The sequence below is a fragment of the Euprymna scolopes genome, chromosome 21 (assembly GCF_053919585.1).
Source record: "Euprymna scolopes isolate OS-2025 chromosome 21, ASM5391958v1, whole genome shotgun sequence".
NCBI classification, from domain to species: domain Eukaryota; kingdom Metazoa; phylum Mollusca; class Cephalopoda; order Sepiida; family Sepiolidae; genus Euprymna; species Euprymna scolopes.
Genome location: NC_136502.1, coordinates 50,858,332 through 50,881,427, shown reverse-complemented (window position 1 = coordinate 50,881,427; position 23,096 = coordinate 50,858,332). Strand labels below are relative to the sequence as shown.

Genomic DNA, 23,096 nt, shown 5'->3' with positions numbered 1-23,096 from the left:
TGAGAAAAAAAGGATTAATGGTTTCAGATTTCGCCTTTTATATACTCTATCATGTGATAGAGAGCTGCTTGTGATTGGACAAGCCAGGGAGAAAATGGATTTCAAATCTCGTCGAGAGAAGTAGTTCCTGCCTGTGATGTAGCGAGTGTCGGCTGCTACAAACATTGTTGTGTAGATGTATGACGAAATGAGACTGAAGATTTATATAGCTTGTATAAAGCTTTATTCAGCTAAAAAGAGCGCCGGCAAAAAAAAAAAAAAAACAAAAAAAAACAAGGGAAAGAAAGATGGCCGATCGCTGCTACTACTGTCTCCCAGAAGGAAAGAGAAACAGGGAAGGTAATTCGGGGTAGGGAAGAAAAAGAAGAGTTCTTTTATTTTCAGGTCAAACATGTTTCCTTAATTTATGCCAGTCTAAAATAAGGGGCAGAAACTTGACATTGGGTGGGAACATCTCATGAGTTAGACCTGTACGAGCCTTTTTCAAGTCTCACACAAAACACACATTCATATTTCAAGCTGTCATATACATACGCGCACACAAACATACGCGCCCACGTCCACACATGTACACTTATTCACGTTCGCGTACATACACTCAAATTCACGTATATATACACACACACACTTACGTACACACATGTACTCACACACGCGAACACGATCACGCACATGGACGACGTCACTTCCGCTTTCTAAGGAAATACACATGCGCAAAATACACTCTGGAAACGAGTATAAAAACAAGGTGATAAGCTGTTTCTTTCTCTTTGGAACCAACTCTCAACTAGAGAGGTTGGGCGAACAAGCCGCGCGCCGTTTCGGCGCGCGCACGCGCACCTCACGCCCACTTCCTACTATGTATGGAGCACGAGCTAAAGGCTTTCTCACCCTTTCTCTTTCCACCTACTACTGGCCACTAAGAACACCTTCGCGTCGCTGACTACTAACTGATGACAACTCTGATATCCTCTCCTTTGTCTACACGCTGGACTACCATTCTCAATTTTCCTACAACATTTATTTCTCTTCCCACGCGCGGACATGTTATAACAAAAATGTTCATTTCTTTTAACAGCAAATAAACGACATTTATCTTATCCATTAATTGTGTCTTTGTTTCCTTCAATTCCCATTCGTTTCATTATTATTTTGTAACGGGATTGGGGTATTTATATATCCTAGTCCCCTACAAATTTGGTGACCCCGTTATTTAAATGAAATGGATGAGGTTGAATGAAGCACTCATACACACACAGACTCTTTCTCTACAAAGATAAACTTTCCCTCTTCACCACTTAACGAGAGACGCACACCAAGGTATAAACTTTTCCTCTTCACCACTTAACGAGAGACGCACGCCAAGCTATAAACTTTCTTTCTCACCAGCTTACAGCGAAAGACGCACGCAAAACTAACCACGTGTGGTACCCTTTCTTTTACTTGTTTCTTTCACCAAAGACATTCCTGTTCGTTTAATTCAATTTAACATGTCGTTCGTTTCTTCCTCGAGACAATTCATTTTCCCTCGGAACGCGAGAGGAGCACGCATTTCCTCCTATGCCACAAGTCCACAACAAACTGGCGCCCGACTGACTTGGAACGAACAAGCATGGCGACCCTACCGTTTTGAGATTAATTGTTTTGAGCGAGACGCGCGTTTTATTTGATAAAGAAAAAAACGAACTTCTCAACAAAGAAAACCAAGCGAACCAAACCACTACCCACAGGAATAGCTACTACCAACTACAATGACGAACCCTCGTCAGACTCTGCAAAAAAAAAAAAAAAAAAAAAGAAAAAAAACGAACACGGAGTTGTCGACTTTCATATCGAATTTAAAAACAAATTCGAGCTTGACAAACATTTTCAGTTTCCTGACATTACCCTGCAACAAACGCGAGGAGCAAAATCACATAGGCCTATGCAATTCCCTCCCGCACAAGCAGATGCAACAACAAAGAAACAGGACATCCCTATCAACACATAGGAAGAAGTTGAATCAACAATACGAGTTGAGATGCACGACGCACGCGGATAAACTCAAAACTTGGAAGTTTCGTTGACAGCCGGCAACCACGAACGACTACACAACAAACGCCCGTACAGACAATGTACACACATTACCGCAGACGCACTTGCGAAGACAACAGTAACCAGACCCCGTTCAACAAGAACAAACACGCGACTAGCGCCCGTCCAAACGATGCACACATTACCGCAGAACCATGCGAAGCTACCGTCAACTGGACACACACATACGACACCGTCAACACGAAACAAAAAAATTTTCCTTCCAAATGGAACAATTCACTTCTCTGTCCAAGCAACGCTTTGCACATGTCAACACACAACAGAAACCAAACCAACAAATGTCAGCCCAAAAAAAGAGTAAACGCATTTTCCACGCGTAAGTAAATACTTTTTTTTTACGAACAAACTCCGTTTTTGACATTCCGTTCCTTTGTGACGTTTTTTTCAAACAACCACACCAACAGCAAAAAAAAAAAAAAAACAAAAAAACAGAACAAAAAAATCAACTGCCGAAAACATTACTCACAAAAAAAAAAATATATATATATATATATACATAAATATATACACTGCATGTATTTTTTTTTTTTCCTAGGAAGGGGAGTATTTGTACGAGCCTTTTTCAAGTCTCACACAAAACACACATTCATATTTCAAGCTGTCATATACATACGCGCACACAAACATACGCGCCCACGTCCACACATGTACACTTATTCACGTTCGCGTACATACACTCAAATTCACGTATATATACACACACACACTTACGTACACACATGTACTCACACACGCGAACACGATCACGCACATGGACGACGTCACTTCCGCTTTCTAAGGAAATACACATGCGCAAAATACACTCTGGAAACGAGTATAAAAACAAGGTGATAAGCTGTTTCTTTCTCTTTGGAACCAACTCTCAACTAGAGAGGTTGGGCGAACAAGCCGCGCGCCGTTTCGGCGCGCGCACGCGCACCTCACGCCCACTTCCTACTATGTATGGAGCACGAGCTAAAGGCTTTCTCACCCTTTCTCTTTCCACCTACTACTGGCCACTAAGAACACCTTCGCGTCGCTGACTACTAACTGATGACAACTCTGATATCCTCTCCTTTGTCTACACGCTGGACTACCATTCTCAATTTTCCTACAACATTTATTTCTCTTCCCACGCGCGGACATGTTATAACAAAAATGTTCATTTCTTTTAACAGCAAATAAACGACATTTATCTTATCCATTAATTGTGTCTTTGTTTCCTTCAATTCCCATTCGTTTCATTATTATTTTGTAACGGGATTGGGGTATTTATATATCCTAGTCCCCTACAGACCCTCATTTAGAACGCCGATGACTAATCAAATGACAAGAAATCTGTTACTAAGAGGAAGGGTCATTGTGAGAGGAGAAAGAAAAAATTTAATAAAAGCGCAGCAGTTTGTTTTTTGAGCACGAATACCATAAGACACAGAAGAAAATTTCTGCTGATATATCAGAGAATTTAGCTCCTCACTAAGAAGTGGATATCCCACTTTTGACACCACCACCAACAACAACACCAACAACAACAACAATTCGTGGGAAAGGCAAATTTAATTAAGATTTCATCCTTTCATTGAAAAAAGAACTGCACAAACTGTAACCCTAAACGAGGAGGTCATTATTCCTTCAGAAATTCAACCCCACCAGGCCCACCACGTGTCAGAAATGAGCTATGCATAATGATAACTTAAGTTCCAGGTGTAATAACATCAGCAATGAAAAGGAAGACGCTTCCTTAATAAAAATTTAATCTTCATGTTTTATAATATATATATATATATATATATATATATATATATATATATATATATATATATATATATATATATATATATATATATTACGCATCTTGTGTTGTGAAGGACTCGCCAACTAACTTCCCCAAAGTGCAGGATTTGTTTTGTTCTGTTTTATTATTTTAGCACTAATAAATGTGCATCATTTTTTTTTTAGTCTGGCTTGTGTTTGCATGAGCAAAAGACATTTATCGCCTTTGTTTTTTATCACTTTTATAGACCTTTTCTTCTTTTTTTTTTTTTAAATAGCATCTCATTTTTAAATTACGACGTTTTTACTGTTTATGAATATTAAAAGAAAAATAATTACTAAACATTTATTAATAAAAAAAAATGGGTGCTAGTGCACTCCGCGCTATAGTTTACATCGTATTTCTAAGTTTAATTAAAGTTATTTTCATGGAAAGTGTTCGAATGAGCTTCAATCTATGGTCCCCCCTCGCCAAACTTTCACAAGAAACACTCGTCTAGTTGTAAACACTATCAATAATTCCCCCCACTCTTTATCTGTGCCTAAACCTAAACGTAGATTCCATGAACAAAGCTTTTTTTCTTAGAACTGCAGTACTGCACGCCTGTGGAATTGTCTTCCGTTTTCCTGCTTTCCGGCTGACTACAATATGGTTGTCTTCAAGTCTAACGTAAATAAGTTCTTGATGAGCCGTTCCATATAAGTTATCAACTTTACCAAATTTTCATTACTAATGATTACTATAATGTCCAATTTCTACTGTACACTCTTTAACCCTTATCCTTGAGTGGCCTCTTGGCCTTGATAATGTGGTGATCCCTATGTAAAAAAAAAAAAAGTTTAATTTTTTTTTATTCAATTGTAAGGTTAAGCCATTCTTAACATGGGGAGGGTGTTTTGTACCTATTCTCTACTTTAACCTTATAATTGAATAAAAAAAACATTAAACTTTAATTAAACTTAGAAATACGATTTAAACTATAGCGCGGATCATAAGTGCAAGTGCACTAGCACCCATTTTTTTTATTAATAAATGTTTAGTAATTGTTTTTCTTTAAATATTCATAAACAGTAAAAACGTCGTCATTTAAAAAGAAAATGCTATTTAAAATAGAAAAGAAAAAGTCGATAAAAGTGACACATAAACAGTAAAACAGTAAAAAAAAAGTCGATAAAAGTGATTAAAAACAAAGGCGATAAAAGTGAGATATTATTAATAAATGTGTAGTAATTTCTTTTATTTCAATATTCATAAACAGTAAACTTATAAAAAGTCGATAAAAATTCATGATCGTTTAGTTACTATGGCAACTAAAACATGTCCTTTGCTCATGCGTAGAGAGAAGTCAGTGTTTTTTTATGGTGTTCGGCAGGGAACTCAAATCGCGACCAGTACCAAAGATTTCTATCTAGAATTCATCTTTATAAAAATAAAAGTTATAAAAAGATATGTGAATAAAATATATTTTAAAATCTCGATTGTTTATACTTGTGATTTTATTATGCATAAAAATTGCCTCGGCCTATAATTATTTCTCCTTCACTAACCACCGACATACATCGCACTTTAAATATATATTGAATTGTATTAAAAACGTACACAGAAAAAAAAATGTCCCAAACCGTATAGAATGAACCTTTTTTTAATAAGTTTTATTCAGTCTTTATTTGAACTTAATGGACTGGGTTTTATTTATTTATTTATTTATTTTTGTATTTATTGACTGTTTTATTATTTTTTATCAAACAAAAATAGAACTTTTATATATTATGGACTGTTTTTCAAACATCGAAATTTTAAAATTAAAGTTTTATTTTAAAAAAATAAAATAAAAGACGAGGTGTTTTGTTTTTTTTCGAGATATTTTTTTTTCGCCATTTATCACTTTTAAATTTTATTCAACAATGAAATGATAAAAAAAAACACTTTTTGTTAAATATATTTTAAAAAATTATTATAAAATATCTATAAGTCTATTTTTTATGTCTATAAAAGTTTGTTGAAAGTTCAAATAAATTTTGAAAACAAAACACCTCGTCTTTTTTTTTAATAAAACTAACTTTAATTTTAAAATTTCGATGTTTGAAAAACAGTCCATAATATATATATGTCATTATAAAAGTTCTATTTTTGTTTGATAAAAAGAATAAAACAGTTATTCAAAAGTTCTGTAAATATATTAAAAACGCACCCAGAAAGACACTGATCTATTTAAATATCTTTTATTTTTAAAAAAATCTTGCTAGCGAATATTCGTCAAAATTTAATATTTAAAAATATCATTTTAAAAATATATTAATTGCCGCTGAAGGTAATGTTTTTAAGAATAATTAAACTCTGTAATTCCATCCCAGGCCACTGCTTAGTGATTCTGCTTCCCCAACTGTACTGACATGCAGAAGTTCAAGTGTAACGTGAACCGACATCTTGCTGCCCAAATCCCAGCATAGTACCCCAGTAGTTGTTGTCCCTGATAGTATCCCCCTACACCAAAGTGGCAATAATACGCCTTGTTTGGGGTGAAAATGTAATAAAAAAAAATAATAAATTGTCTTAAAAACGCATATAGAACCCCCCCCCCCCAACAAAAAACACGGTACATAAATATTAATCTGGATCGAAAAAATCCGAAACAGAAAGACATCCATTTATTTAAATATCTTTTATTTAAATACGTTCGTTTTGTTACTTACTTTAAAAAACTGTTTTGTAAATATATTTTTTTCTTTTAAATCTTCAAAAGTTTTGTAAATATATTTAAAAAAAAAAATTGTTGGCGAATATTCGAGCATGTTTGCTATTTGACGTGTTTACAAACAACCGCCGCCATGTGCTTGTGCCAATGTCAAGGTCGAATCACCGGTGTTAGTTGAATTGTGCGCTTGCCACCGCCAGGCGGCGTCGTCTGCTACAGGGTATCTATTCTTTACTTGATCCGGCTAGATTTATTAAACACGGTTATGTTTTCACATTCGGAATGCTTACCACATGGGAACGTTATTTTAAAGCATCAATTATGTAAACACCAATTTCATTATTTTTTGTAAGAGGAAAAAATTTGTTAAATATTACCTTATATCACAATAAAACACCGACCGTTCTAATTAATTTTTGTAGGCGTATTCGAGGTCGTTGACAACGAATCCGAAACCTGTCAAAAATTTCCCATTTGCTTGGTATGAACCAGAACCACTGGACTCTGGGACTATTTTGGGTTTTCTAGGTGTAGCAGCATGACTCACTGCTGGCCCACAAGTCTAAAGAGACCCAGGCTTGGATTCAGGAGTGCTACGACTTTGTACTCTTCTCTCATTGACCCACCTCCTCCCTCGATCTGAAACCGCGGGACTACTTCGTTTGATCATATATTGAGAATATCACCAACACGCCCCCCCCCCCAAGTCAACCTGATCGCCGCACGCCGCATATCTATCAAGCTCTTGCTGGCACTTGTGGAAAATGCATGCTCCCAGTTCTGGACCCATATCGAGGCCGTGATTGAGGCTGAAGACGAATAGATGTCAGCTCTCCTACATAATCAAGTTACCTGAATTGATTTTTTAAATGAAATTTTTAAAAATAAATCTGTAGTGTTCTTTTCTGTAGGGCGACAATTTTATCGTTCCACCCTCTACATTCACACAAAAGAATCGTTCTTTTGTTTGGATACACTATTTTTGTGACTTTCTACCGAAACCAACCCAGGCAGACCCTTCTTCTTATAAGTTTTTGTACTAACAAATATTTCAAAAAGCTACAACAGTCATTTACATAACATTGAAAGGTTATTTACGTTATATAAGATAGAAGGATTCTGTGGCTGAATCAACTTGAAGCCTAGTGTCGTTAGATACTGAAAAGATGAGTGTTGTGTAGAATTGATATAAAATAGAAATCTTATTTGCAATTAAATATTACTTGCCCATCTTCTTGTACAGCTGTATACATTGACAGATAGGGTTTAAAAATATTACTTGCCAAAAAATTGATTTGTTTTTTTATTTACGTAAGAAAACGAAAAAGAAAGGAATATCAAAAAATGTTTTAAACATCTTTTCATAAAAACGTATGATTATGTAAAAGAAAAGTAAAAAAAAAGTTAATTTAAAAAATAAACATAAGCAACAAAGAATGTGTCCATTGGAAACATGAAATTAGTAAAGTAATAATGAAAAAGTGATTATCTGAAATGACATTTTATTAAATCATTTTCCAATAGAGCAAATAAAGAAACATATTAAATAAAGGATGAAAATTCCTTCTATTGCCGTTTTTATTAAATAAAATATTGATCAGGATTGAATATGAAAAGGTAAGAAATCGATTGAAATTAAATGATGTAAAAGTATTTGAATGAATCGGATACAAAGTATCCCACAGCAATCGAAATATTTCATCTTTTGAATTATGTTAAAACAATATGAGGAGTAATATAATTTGAGTTACTATAAATTTTGTCTTTATTGAAGGAAGCTTTCCAAAATTTACAGAAATATAACAAACTATCAGCCATTGCCATTTTATGAATGAAGTCTGGACCATGCAGTAGTTTCTGGGGAGGCCTATCGATGCCATTTTAGTGGGAACTGCTACGGCTTTTCCTTTTCCATAATTTACTCTTTTTTTCTTCACTAATTCTTTCATCACGTCCTCCCCTTCTCTTTCTCTTTCTCTCTCTCTCCCTTCTCTCTTGCTTCTGCCCTGCTTTTAATAACTCTGCTGACCTCTTCCACAAATTCCACAAACTATGAAAAATTCCAACTAACAAATCAAGAGGAAACCCAGAACCAAAACTTCCAATGTAGACCCCAACTACAAGGTTTCTTCTAACATCAGGGGTCTATATTCCGATCTTTCAGAAGTTGAAATCCAATTGCATGTTACCAAACTTGACCAGTTGTTCTTGTCTGAAACTGGTATTTATTCAACTGCTTCCTTAGCAAATTTCTACATCAAAAGCTATTCTAACTTCATATCCAAACCCGACTGTAGTATACGTTGTTGAACACGCGATAATGTGACGGCATTGTGATAAACAAGGTTCATCTCTTCATGAGTAATATGGAGATGAAATAAATAGTCTTACCGTTGGGAGATGAGATTACTTGTTCTTGAAAGAAAGAAGAGATGGTGATGTCTTTACAACATGTAAAAGGAAGAAGATAGACACCGGAGAATGTTTACATAAGTTTTTATTCAAAGAATGCCACTACTGAAAGACGCGGCCACGAACTAGCTGGAAGTCCAAAAAAAAAAAGAAAGTCCACAGTAACTGTCCTTCATATATATAACACTGACCATAGCCATAGAATATGTGCCTACATCAAAGATACTTTTCAATGTAGCAGGGACATTTACAAAGAAAGACTTCTAACATCACTACATGTACTTTAAAGTAGCGCTTATTCACAGCACAGCAGTTATATTTGCCCTATACCGTCCTCACAATAAAGTATCTATCTTTGAGAGTATCGCCGTATCGCCAAGCACATTGATCATACCATCTGCTCATCCCTCACCCAACATCCACGTCTGTTGATATTTTAATGTTCACAATGTTGAATGGCTATTTCACTCAAATAAAACGGATGATGAAGGGAGATTTTGTTAGATTTCCTCTTCTCGTATGACCTGACTGAGATATTTAACAAACCTACTCGGGTACTCAATGTTGATGAACAATTTGCAAGTCTTTTAGATCATTTTTGAACATGGCATGAACTAGGCTCATCCTCAATTCTTTCTCTGCTAGGATCTTCTAATCACTCTGTCGTCTCAATAAAGATAAAAACAAAGAATAACAAAACACCAAATATAACTCTCCATCAAACAATGTGCTAATACTTGATGGCTGACTGGAACAGTTTCTGAACATTCTTATCACAACTACTCCAACACCCAATGTTTAAAAAGAATGCATCTGATATAGCATCATAGTTAACAGATCGGTTAAATCTCGCTATAGACAACTACATACTCTTAAAAAAATTCCAAGAGAAACTAAACAGCCAGCCTTCGTGCACTTCTGAACGTGCGACTGCCATTGTACACAGAAACTAGCTTTAAACGTAATAGATGTTTTAAAACTAAACTCGCATGCAGAATTTAGTGCATTCACTGCAAAAGGATTATTGGAAACATGCGAATGTCATATGCTCAAAGTAGAAGAGGTAGCTCCTGAAACTCTTTCTTGTTACTCTGGCTACTTCAAAATTACTGGAATGATGTAGATCTTCTTAAAATTCCATTTTTTCCATATGACTTTGGATATGTTGAGTTAATTACTCTTTCTCAAAAATAATCAATCATTTTGCAACAAGATTGCTCATCTCTATTGTGTGTTAAAATATGGCTTAATCTCCGTTCTTTGAATTTTCTTATTTTGTTCAAGATTAGAATGGGGCACCCTACTAGATGTCAGATATTCACCTGCTATCTCATACATTCCAAGAGATTGTTTTAAGATTCTAACCATTGCTTTAAGTGAAATTGCTTGAATGTCTCTGATACTTGATTCCCCAGGTATATTTACCAGATAGTTTTGAAAATTCTTTTCCGTGAACCTCATTGCTTCTAAAATTGCTAAAATAATGGAGATCTTCCTTTAGTTTCTTTCATGTGGTATAAAAAAAACCCTGGGATTTCATTATCTTTTCCCTCTCAGTTTTGTTTAACCCATCATTATTGGCGACACTAAATTCTATTAAGATTGTGTATTTCTCCTTGTCTCATATCACTAGGTTTGGTTTTAAAGTAATAGAAATATGTTGACAAGTTGAAATGAACATTTTGCATTTCAACTTCCTAACATATTCTTTTGTACACATAATTCATATACATGAATAATGCATACAGAAATATGTCTTGGATAACCATAAAAAGATTTTACTCGTTATAAAACCATCCTCGATGTATGATCACATTTTCTTGTTAATTTCTGTATCATGTGACAAATAATTTAAGAATTTATTGGTTAAATATTTTTGCACAAATATACACATGCATACATTTGCTATTTTCATCCACAGTGTGTCTCCTTTATATGTTTAGTATGGGATGTTTTATGAGCAAAGCAAATCCCACAAAATTCGCAAGAATATGGTTTCTCTCCTGTGTGAGATCGACTATGAATATTTAATTGCCCTTTTTCAGTAAAAGATTTATTGCATATTTCACAAGAATATGGTTTTTCTCCTGTGTGCCGTCGGACATGCATTTGTAAAGTACCTAACTGAGAAAAGGATTTACTGCATACTTCACAAGAATATGGTTTTTCTCCTGTGTGTATTCTCATATGTATTGTCAAGTATGACTTTATTTTAAAAGAAGTTCCACACACCTCACAAGGATAAGGCTTTACGCCTGGATGAGTTCGAATATGGCAGTTTAAATTTCTTTCATACAGAAATGATTTGCTGCATATTTCACAAGTAAATGCTTTGTCTCTACTATGTATTTTGACATGCGTTGTTAAGTTTGACTTTCGTGTAAATGAATGGCCACATATTTCACAAGAATATGGTTTCTCTCCAGTGTGTATTCGCATGTGTTTTGTTAAGTATGACTTTCGTGTAAAGGAAGTCCCACAAACTTCACAAGAATATGGTTTTTCTCCAGTATGTGTTCTCATATGTCTTTTCATTGTTGACTTCTCTGTAAAGGAATTTTCACATATTTCACAACAATATGGGTTCTCTCCAGTATGTTCTCGGACGTGCTTTTGCAAGTAAACTGTCCGTGAGAATGATTTATTGCATATTTCACAGGTAAATGGCTTTTCTCCACTGTGCATTCTAACATGTGTTATCAAGTGTGTCTTCTGTATAAAGGAATGGCCACATATTTCACAAGAATATGGTTTCTCTCCAGTGTGAGTTTTCATATGTCTTGCCAATGATGAATCACGTGCAAAAGAAGCCTGACAAACCTCACAAGAATAAGGTCTCTCTCCAGTATGTGTTCGGATATGATGCTTTAAAAGTCCTTTTGCTGAAAAGGTTTTACTGCATATTTGACAAACATGTGGCCCTGCTCCAGTATGCACATTCATATGACTTGCTAAAGTGCCTTTATATGCGAAAGAAGTTCCACACACATCACAAGAATATGGCTTCTCTCCAGTATGAACTCGGATATGTTGTGTTAAATCCCAATCACGTGGAAATGATTTATTGCATATTTCACTAGAATATGGTTTCTTTCTTGTATCAGCTTGTATATGTTGATTTAAATTATTTTTCTGTAAAACTGTACTTCCATGTGTTTCATCAATCTCTGTATGATCCTTCATCTTTGACATTTTTTAGCAGAATGTGGGTTACCTCCTGTCTAAAAGAAATTGCTTGTATCAAAGGATATATTGTGTATCAATCCAACGATATTTCTTTTTAGTGTCAATTAATATTTTTGACATTATGATCAATAGATTTTTTAATATATATTACCATATGCTGCAAGGATGTATTATGATAGTGTTAAGCAAGATTAAAATTTTGGGGAAAAATCAGTATTTATTTTAATGTCTTGGAATATATTTCAATATGAAATTATTATCCTTTTAACAATGACAAGTTTCTACATTTGTCACTTGTCAATTTTCCAGTCTTTCTAAGAAATCTTCATATATATAAACGTTTGTAAAATTGTACTTTTCCAACTTGAAATCTGTAAAACAAAAGGAAACAACGATATATAGTTTTCAAATGTTGATATGTTTATTTAAATTTCCAAATATTTTTTTCAGAAATTCATCTTCATTTTTCGAAAAGTTTTTTTTAGATATTTTTAGTTCAAACAATGTACTGTTAGTACACTTTTGGCCGATTATAACGGGTACAGATCATAATCGATTAATTTAGAATGAGTTCTTTATGTAAAATTGATGGTTGAATATAGTTAAATCTGTACTCATTGTTGCATTAAATACTAATACATACTTATTGTGCATCAAGTACCATAATACTTAGTTTAACTGAGTCACTTGGAGTTACATACCCAAAATTTCAGGATTTCTTAATTTTTATGATGTCTATGATGCAAGGTATAACAAAATCTAAGGACACAGGTGTCATACTCTTTAAATATTCTGTATCATTTGACATGGAATTACCTATATACGTATTCAATAAGCAAACAGGCCATTAACTTTTTAAAAATACATAACCATACAAGTTTATCAGAAATATTAGATAGGTTTTACAGATATAACACATGTTCATATATATATATATATATATATATATATATATATATATATATATATATATATATATTAGTGATTGTATTGTTGTTGTTTTCTAGATATCCAACCTATTAAACTCGAATGTTTATAAAATATTGCTCAATACTATATATAAATTACTTAAGCATGGACCTAAGCATGGAAAATTGGAGATACAGTTAAATACCAAGTGTTTTAGGGGATATTTTTTCTTTTTTATATTTTTTTGTTACACTCTTTATTCATGTTTTAATATAAATATTTCCTTGGAGAAGTCTTATTAAATCGTGTATATAAGAATATATATCTAGGAAATGAACACACGTGTATGCACGCATGCATATATATATATATATATATATATATATATATATATATATATATATATATATATATATATATAGTTATGGGACGATTCCAAATTTTTTCCTGATTTCGATACAATTACCTATTCTAGCATTACAAGCCTACGCTGTATTTTTGTGGACATCTGCAATATTACATACCTAATGTGCTTCAATAAGTTATCTTTTTTATTTGTTGGTCAAAGAATTAAAAGAATTAAATTGATGAAAAGAGATTTAAATAAACATTCCAATGATGTTAATTTATTTTTCTTTTATGCGTTCAATATTTTTATGTTCTAAGTTAAAAATGAAAAAACAGTAAAAAATGACGGCAGCAAAAAGGGAAAAGGTTTTTTCAATGTTTACATTTTATACATTACATTTGGATACATATGCACGGGATCAAATTTGGTTGGATATGGCTGAAATTTTACAGGTTATATAAACAAAGAAGTCTATTTCTACTGGTGTTTGATTTTGATTTTTACAACCACAGGAAGCAAAGTTACGACAGAGCAAAGTTGACGGAGAATATTTCAAAAGTGATAAGATAAATCTGCATATGTCATCCATTTTCATATAGATAATAGTTTCAGAATTATTTTCATGCATAATATGTAAATATTTGATAATTATTAATTGTGCAGAAATTTCTTTAAAATGTTATCTTTTATAGAAATTAACAGAAAAACGGCTCACAAAGCACTAATGTTAACATAATGCACTGAGCTGATTAAAGTATTCTCTTAAAAATAGAAAACTAGTTTTCTACTTTTGTTTGCTAGGCTGTTTTTCTGCTTTTGTTTGCTAGACTGTTTTCTGCTTTTGTTTGCTAGACTATTTTTATTCTGAGTTTGTCAATTTTAAAAAAATTATTTTCAAGTTTTTCAAATTTGATTTCGAAACAATACTATATTGAAACGGTTATTTATGCCATTTTTAACGTTGTTTTTTTTTGTTTTTATTTTTCAGATTTTTATTATTAATCCTGCTCAAAAGCCAGCCAAAGGTTTACTTGGCCAAACCGTGGTAAGACGACAACAACTACAGAAGGCAGTAATTGCAGTGAATGCAGTCAGGAGATTCAGAGTTCCTATCTATCACGGTTACCACCTGATGATGGCCAGAGGAATAGTTGGCTGAAACGTTGTGAAACAACTAAGAAAAGATAGAGATAATAGTCCACAATAAATAAAAAAAAAAATTAAGTTTTAACATCGTTTGTTTTGCATCACTTTCATTTTTTCCCCCATCACGTTTTCTTTTTTTGTTTTTGTTTTTCCGATTTTAAGAAATTTTAACATCGTTCATTTGCATCACATTCGTTTTTTTCCCCATTTTTTAAGAAGTTTTAACATTTTTTAAAAAATATTATTAAACAGGCTTATTACTTTGCTTATTCTTTTTTTTTATTTGCACCCCCGCGCAGCACACACACCTGAAAACACCCGGGGAATGCCGGCTAACCCCACTAGTTACTAATAAAAATATACTTGTGCACTTATGCTATCATGCTGAAATAATAACGTTATTATTTAGAAACCCATTCTTAACATGGGGAAGGAAGGGTGTTTTATTAACTATTCTGTAGTTTCACCAAACAATTAAATAAAAAAAATATTGCGAAACTTGAATTTATGTTTAACTCATTGTCAAGACCATTTTTTCAAATCTGTAAAACAAACCCGTTTTTTTTTAACCGAGTATATCTAAATAATAATGATAATAATAATTATGTGGTCCGATAAAGAATTTCATTGTGATGCATTTTTTAAATTTTTACCTTATTTCCACCTTAACATTTTTCTTAAAAATGACTACCTCTGAAGGTTTTCGAGTATGCTGAAAACGAATATCGCATTTAAATTTTTCGCAAATAAGTAGCTTTCTGGATATTAAGCAATGTCATTTCTTATCTTATTGCTGGTGGCCAATTTAGTATGCACGTTTGTGCATAGTTTCTCGGGGTTGCATTTGTGCACTTGCATGTACCAAGATGGCCATCAGTGATAACATAAGAAAAGACATTGCTTAACATCCGAAAACTACTTATTTGTAGAAAATTTAAATGCGATATTCGTTTTCAGCATACCCTAAAACCTATAAAAGTAATCATTTTACATGTTAAGGTGGAAACAAGGTAAACAATTACCGTTTTATTTATTTGATTACATAATTGAATCTTCAGTAAAACAATAATAGAAATGACAAAAATTACCATCAACTGGTTAATATATAGTTGTTGCTAATCAGGATTCCTGGAATCCTGATACTGTGAAAGCTACATCAAGGATTCATGTAGAGTACAATTTATGGTTGCATTTCAGAAAATAGGAGTATATTTTGGGCCAGATAGAGAGGATTTATGAATAATGCATACAGAAATGTCAGTAAGTTGAAATGCAAAATCTTCATTTCAACTTGCCAACATATTTCTATTAGTTTTGCGCATGTGCATATTCATTCACAGCTTCAAGTGGTATCATTTAAATTCTTTCTTATCTATACTTCAATAGTTCAAACAGTAGAGAACACAGCTGGAATGCTAAATGTTGATTCTAACTGATGGCACACAAGTTATTTGTTAATTTAATTTTCAAAATCAGTAATATATTGGCTCTGTGATAATCAATACGAAATCTGCAAGAATTAAAATATATTTAAATATATATATATATATATACAACCAGGCAAGGCTGAGTGCCGGCCCTACTAAGTATTTAAATAATTGCGGATTAATTTTTATGTGAGTACACTCAGCTAAATCCCAATACCCCAAAACGAGATTCTCCTTTATCAAGCAATTTCATGTTGCAAAAAAGCAACAATTATTTCAGAATTTAGAGAGAAAAATTAATTTTGTACATAAGTAAATGTTTCATCCATTTCTAGTCAATCATCTATCTAAAAAAAAATAGTGTTTTAAGAGTATATAACCAATTTTTTTAACTAATAGAGATACATTGTATGTGCGTTTTTTTGTTTTGTGGGGGATTAAAATATTACAACCCCCCCCCCACCAATTAAATTATAAATCAAATGAAACAAAAAATTTAATTATGGAGGTAAAGCGAGTAAATGCATCTAAAAAACAATTAAAAATTTTGTTGTCCTCTCCAATGGCAGTTCCCCACCCCCACCTAAAATAAAATTTGGGAAAATCAAAAACGAAACCGGGTCGACTTATTTTCGAAAACGAGGCTAAATTGACTTGTTTTTTGTAAACAACAATATTAAAATGGCAACAAGGTAATATATATAGCGGTTGACATTAACACATCAACGTACAAAATCCAAATACATAAACGCATTTGTACACATATTGTCCGTGCATACATTATCCTAAATAAAAACAATTATATTTTAGAGCAATCAGAAAACTTTCTGAATTTATTTGAAATGGTCTTTCTGGAAGCCACCTAACCCCTATAAAGGGGTCAGAATTTCTTTCAATAAATTAGTGGAACTCAGCCAACCAAAGTCTATGGATCGGTGTTGCAGGCCACTTCTATTGGCAACATTTGTCTCCATTCAGATGCACACAAACATTAACAAACACACAGACAAACACACAAGCCACCGAAATTGTCGTCTGTAGATCTATATAAACTTTATTCATTGAAATATATTAGGTACATGTATTAATAGCGGAAAAATGATGAAGGGACATAGTTTTAAAAGCCGGTTTATCATAATTCTTTTGCGGATTTCTGATTACTTTTTGATTGTATTTGAAAGATTAAAGGTTAAAGTTAATTTCCAAAAGGAAAAATATTTTTACACATGAAAAAAGTTATAATGAAAAATGTTTTCATGGCGACATTGGAAAGTAACAAGTTCAGCTAAATTTTGAAGTTAAATAACTACATTGTAAAAATCCCTTGACAGAAAAATATTAGTTTTTTGGGACTATTTCAAAATTAAGTGAACTAGTAAAGTTCTAAGATATAGAATTAAATAAAAAAAACACCCTGTTTGTACAAAAAATGCTTAATTAGCCATCAAAAGTGAGAGATTAGTAACAAGTTTGGCTTTGCACAATCAAAACAAATGAAAACGTGTGGCGCATAAGTTTTACAGAAGCCCCAAATGTCAAAAAGTCTATTTTTAAATTTATAGAGAAATTGAAAGATTATTATATTCATTAATTTCTGTTGTTTTGAAGATTATGAAAAATATTCATCAATTAAGGTAATCCTATTTGTTGTAATAAAAAGAAAATGCTTATTTAATTAGAATAATTCACGAGAAACACTTGTCCAGCTGAAAACACTATCAATAATTTCCCTTATTCTTTATCTGTGCTAAAAACGTAGATTCCATGCACACAGATTCTTTTTTAGAACTACACACCTGTGGAACTCTCTTCTATTTGCTTGCTTTCCAGCTGACAACAATATGGCCAACTTCAAGTTCAACGTAAACAAGTTCTTGATGAGTCGTTCCCCTTAAGTAATCCAATTTACCAAATTTCAACTAACGATTACTACGATATTGTCCCATTGACTACTGTACACTCTTTAACCCTTATCCTCGAGTGGCCTCAGAGCTTTGATAAGTGAGTACTCCTAGGTAATATATATATATATATATATATATATATATATATATATATATATATATATATATATATATATATATATAGTGTAGGTATTTAATAATTATTATAGTAAAACAACTTATTCATGTTTATATATAGTGTAGTAGCAGTGTCAGAAATTTCGTGAAAATAGCGAATAATTCCACCCCATCTTTCCAAGCTTATAACTCCTCGAAAAATGCAATTCAAGCCCTAATTTTTTTTTCAATTAAAGGAGCAAGGACCAAGATTTCATTAAAAAAAAAAAAAAAAAAAAAAAACGTGTTTTTTTTTTAAAAAGGTTTTAAACTTCGGACTTTACAGGAAAAATTCTAAAAGAACACTGTTTTTTTGTTTTAAATTTGAATATATTATGTATTGACCTTTTCTCTTCAATTTGTGAGTAAATAATTATGTACTTATCGGGTTCTAAATTAATTATTATTAGACATTTACAAAATGGGAGGCGTGAATTATTCGACCCCCTGTCTTTCCAAGCTTATAACTCCTCGAAAAATGTAATTCAAGCCCTAATTTTTTTTTCAATTAAAGGAGCAAGGACCAAGGTTCCATTAAAAAAAAAAGAAAAAACAAATAACGTGGTTTAAAAAAAAAGGTTTTAAACTTAAAACTTTACAGGTAAAATTCTAAAAGAACACTATGTCTTTTTTTTTTAATTTGAATATATTATGTATTGACCTTTTCTCTTCAATTTGTGAGTAAATTCATTATTTACTATCGGGTTACTAAATTAAGTATTTACTTTTTAATAGACACTTAAAAATTGGGATGGGGGGGGGTCGTGAATTTAAAAAAAAAACGTTTGTCTAAAATATTATATTCGATTTATTGGAAAGAACATAAAATTTCACATTGACCCTGAAAATATCGTAAAAATAGAATCAATAGAAAAATTTTGATAGATTTTTAAAATTTAAAAATTGAAAAATATTGAGTTTAAAAATTGAAAAATATTGAGTTCGGAAAATTCATTACTGTTTAAAAAAAAATATTTCTATTACTTTTAAAACAACTGTAATAGTTTATTTTGGAAGTATAATCCATAAAGAAAATAAATAACCCACTTTTAACAGAGAAATTCCGAGATTTTTATATTGTATTCGCAGTTTCGTGTTAGGGGTGTCAAAAATTCCTACAAAAATTCTGATACTGCTAATAGTGTAGGTATTTCATTATTATAGTAAATAATATATATATATATATATATATATATATATATATATATATATATATATAGTGTAGGTATTTAATAATTATTATAGTGAATAATATATTTTGTATATATATATATATATATATATATATATTATTTACTATAATAATTAAATACCTACACTATGTATATATGTATATATATTTACTTTTTTAAATGATGAATCGATTTATTCTCAAACGTATTGTAACGATAAATCAATCTTTTTTTAAAATAAAGTAAAAGTGTATTTAAAGTGTGAAAAAAGTCAGTTAAAATAATTGATTATACCACTAACAATTCATCCATAGAAAAAATAGGCAAAAACAATGTAATAATGGTTAATGAGAAAACGGCAAGTAGGAGGCAAATCCTGTCTGTTTCCTTTTTGTTACAATTTTGTTCATCCTTATTTGTCTAAAGTAATCGTTATTAAAAATAATACCATTTTTTAATCATTTTTTCTTAGTAATCCTGGATCTTAATGTTTTCATTTCAATTTTTTTTTTTCAGGATTAGAAAAAAAAAAAATTCTTATGCTAATGTTTACACCATCATGCGTACAAGAAAAATATTTTAATATTACACTGGAAATTTTTGTGAGAATTGTTATCAGTAAAATCACATGAAATATTTTTTTTATAATTATATTAGTTTTTGGTGAAAATATTAAATAAACAATGCTTAATAATATCGATAAATCGATGAATTAAATTTTTCTTTGAGTTATAATGATTGCATAAACACGTCCTTTAATGGCTTTTTTCAAAATGTTCCTGAAATATTAAAAAAATTAATTGTTAACATTTACAATACTTTATTTTTTGTGCTAGTGCAGAGAGTGATCCACACTATTTTTAAAATCGTATTTCCAAGTTTAATTAAAGTTTTATATGTTTTTTATTCAATTGTAAGGTTGAAGTATAAAATAGGTACAAAACACCCTCCCCTCCCCATGTTAAGAATGGCTTTTTAAATAATAACGTTATTATTTACGTCCGGATCACTCTCTGCACTAGTACCATATTTTTATTAAAAAAAAGTAAAGAGTCATTCATGCGTCTTTTCTTAGTATTTATAACTTGGGCTATGACAATAGAATATTCTTATTGTTTTGACTCTCGAGTATATATCCGACACAGTTAATCAAACGAGAACCACTTCACTGTATCTAAAAACATATAAGATATTAACTGATATATACTCAAGAGTCAAAATAATGAAAAGAATATTCTCTTGTCATAGCCCCACTCATCTTTAACTTTAGCAAAGGTGTTTTTTGTTTACAAAAAATAATACATTTTCACTAAACGTTTTAAAAAATAATGAGTTCCTTATATTCTGTGATTATTAATTAATGAATATTGAAATTTTCATTAAAATTGGTTGATTTCCTGAATTTTGGTGAATTTTTAAATGAAGGGAGGGGTCAAAATGTTTATGCATTTTAAAGATTGGCCATTCATTTTGCACGTACCTAAAATGTATCCTATCCCTCTCGCTAAAATATTTTACTAACGCAAAAACAAAAGACCATTAACTCTCTAAAAAAACTGTCAATGAATTAGAATTTATAATATGGTAATTTTCCACTGTGGAGCGTCGATTGTCAAAGGTTTGCAAAAATGGTTTCTTGCAACCTGTGCCATAGGTAAAAAAAAATAAAAATGAAAAATAAATGGTATAACCTCGTCGGTCTGGTAATGTTAGAAAAGATGTAATCTCCACTGATCTCAACTTCAGAATGATTAACCGCATCCTTCACTCTGTTTATGTGACTTTTTATACCCAAGTTATCCAATCAAACGAGTCAAACATAATGGCAAAACCAAGCATAAAAAGAAATAACAATCTCACAAACATTTCATTTGCTCCAGGTCTTCCAGAGGGTCGCAGAAAAGTGCCATGCATCACTTTTTATGACAATAAAAATGAACAGAGAAATTTTGAATACAATTTTCCTGATTCCTGAAATTCACGATGCAGACTTCCTGTGTGTGTGTGTGTGTGTGTGTGTGTGTGTGTGTGTGTGTGTGTGAGTGTGTTTTACATAGGAGTCCCCACTTATCAACGCCCGGAGGCAACTCGAGGATAAAGGTTAATGAGTGTACAGTAGTCAACAGGATCATATCGTAGTACTCATTAGTAGTAGAAATTTGATAAATTAGATTACTTAAGAGGACGGTTCATCAAGAATTTGTTTACATCGGACTTGAAAACTACCAAATTATAGTCAACTGGACAACAGGCAATGAACTCACTTGTTTTTCCAAGAACTCTAAAAATATTCAAGAACATTCTGTTTTCCTATTGCTTTAAACCTTCCATTTTAAACATGCATAAATTATTTCTTTTCACCTCATTATTTTTCCTTTTTTTTTATGTATGACAATATCTCTCGTTTTTCTCACATTTGAATATAAAACCTGCAAGTCTTTTTCACTGAAAATATTTCCCTGAATCTGGCTCATCCCCAAAATAATTATCTTCTTACAAAACACCCTAAAGTATAACAGCAAAACTGGCGTGAACACCTATCTAACTAAAACTGGTTAACGAAATCCCATTACTGATAACCTCCAGCCATATATAGAGAGGGAAACATCGGAAAATGAACTACTTGCCAGTGGCATTTTTAAATGTGATATTCGTTCAAGATCCGAATATCCTAAATATTAACTTTTTAATTGTATGTCTTCATTTAGTCTACCATTCCACAAATACAAAAAAAAAAAAAACATTAATGTTGGAACTTATGCACTTTTATTACCGTGCTGAAATAATAATTTTATTACTTTGAAAGCCATTCTTAACATAAGGAAGGGATGGTGTTTTGTAACTATTCTGTGCTTCCATCTAACAATTTAATTTTAAAAAAGGGGGGCGCTTCTACATTATTGGGACGAAATTTCGGAAATCCTAATACTGAATTCCACATGAAAACAATGGCATGTACGTTACGTATTCCTCGTATTTTAAAGATAATTATATCCAAAAATTACGAAAATCGATAAGGTAGAAAATTAATAACAAATAAAAATGAATAACAATAAATAAATAAATAAAATAAAATAGATAGTGATTACTTCCGGAAAGAACTAATTACTACGTACCCAGCGACCAGCGTAATATAAACACTCCCAACCTCCCCATGTTAAGAATGGCTTGCGAGGTTGGATGGTGTTTATTCAGAAACCTGTTCTAAAAGCATGGGGATGTTAGAGGTGTTTCACGTAGTAATCAGTTCTTTCCGGAAGTAATCATTATCTAGTTTATTTTTTTGTTATTTATTTCATGCCTCGGTCATAGTTTAAAATACTAATTTCTCCCTCTTATTTTGACGACAGGTGCCCGGAAAAAAATGGCGTCCCCATTGTCGGCGATAAACTGTAGTAGTAGCATTTTTAGCATTGAAACAATACAACATAAGTAAAACACATTTTCCATGCAATATTTACCTTATTTTCAACAATTTGACTTCCGGATAAACTTCTTACTCATAGTTACGAAAAAAGAGCTACGATCAAGGGAGATAATGTGGTTCTCAAAATTCTTCGTTAGAGAAATTAACAAATATTTTTAATTTAAACGATTCGTGATTTATTTGTGAGAAACTGATTTGGCAAATGTTTACTTTAACTACAACAGAACATAGACCAATAAAATCTTTTGGGGGGAGGGTCAGGGTCGCTGACAACGAATCTGATATTTAAACTCGTCGCAAATTTACCGTTTGCATGGTATCAACCCCTGAACCCTCGCACTTTGTGCCAACTCACCGCCATCGTTTATGCTATTCTTACGTGATGCGTCCGCGCATGAACGCGCGTAGTAAGATGACTTGTCACATTGCGAAAGAATTTTTTAGCGGACATTTAAAATAACAAGAG

The 23,096-nt window shown here is 32.0% G+C and overlaps 1 protein-coding gene across 1 annotated transcript; it reads right to left on the bottom strand.

Annotated features, from left to right (window-relative positions):
* Positions 1–9,022: 9,022 nt before the first annotated feature.
* LOC145242269 (uncharacterized) lies at positions 9,023–22,721 on the bottom strand. The gene is made up of 2 exons (XM_080105281.1): positions 22,665–22,721; positions 9,023–12,511 (listed from the first exon to the last, which is right to left on the bottom strand). The coding sequence occupies exon 2, from the start codon at positions 12,144–12,146 to the stop codon at positions 10,866–10,868; it is 1,281 nt and encodes a 426-aa protein (XP_079961407.1). The 5' UTR covers positions 12,147–12,511; positions 22,665–22,721; the 3' UTR covers positions 9,023–10,865.
* Positions 22,722–23,096: the final 375 nt, after the last annotated feature.

What these genes read in the sequence shown, in the direction of transcription:
- LOC145242269 (XM_080105281.1), bottom strand. Translation starts at nt 12,146, where the DNA reads ATGTCAAAGATGAAGGATCATACAGAGATTGATGAAACACATGGAAGT.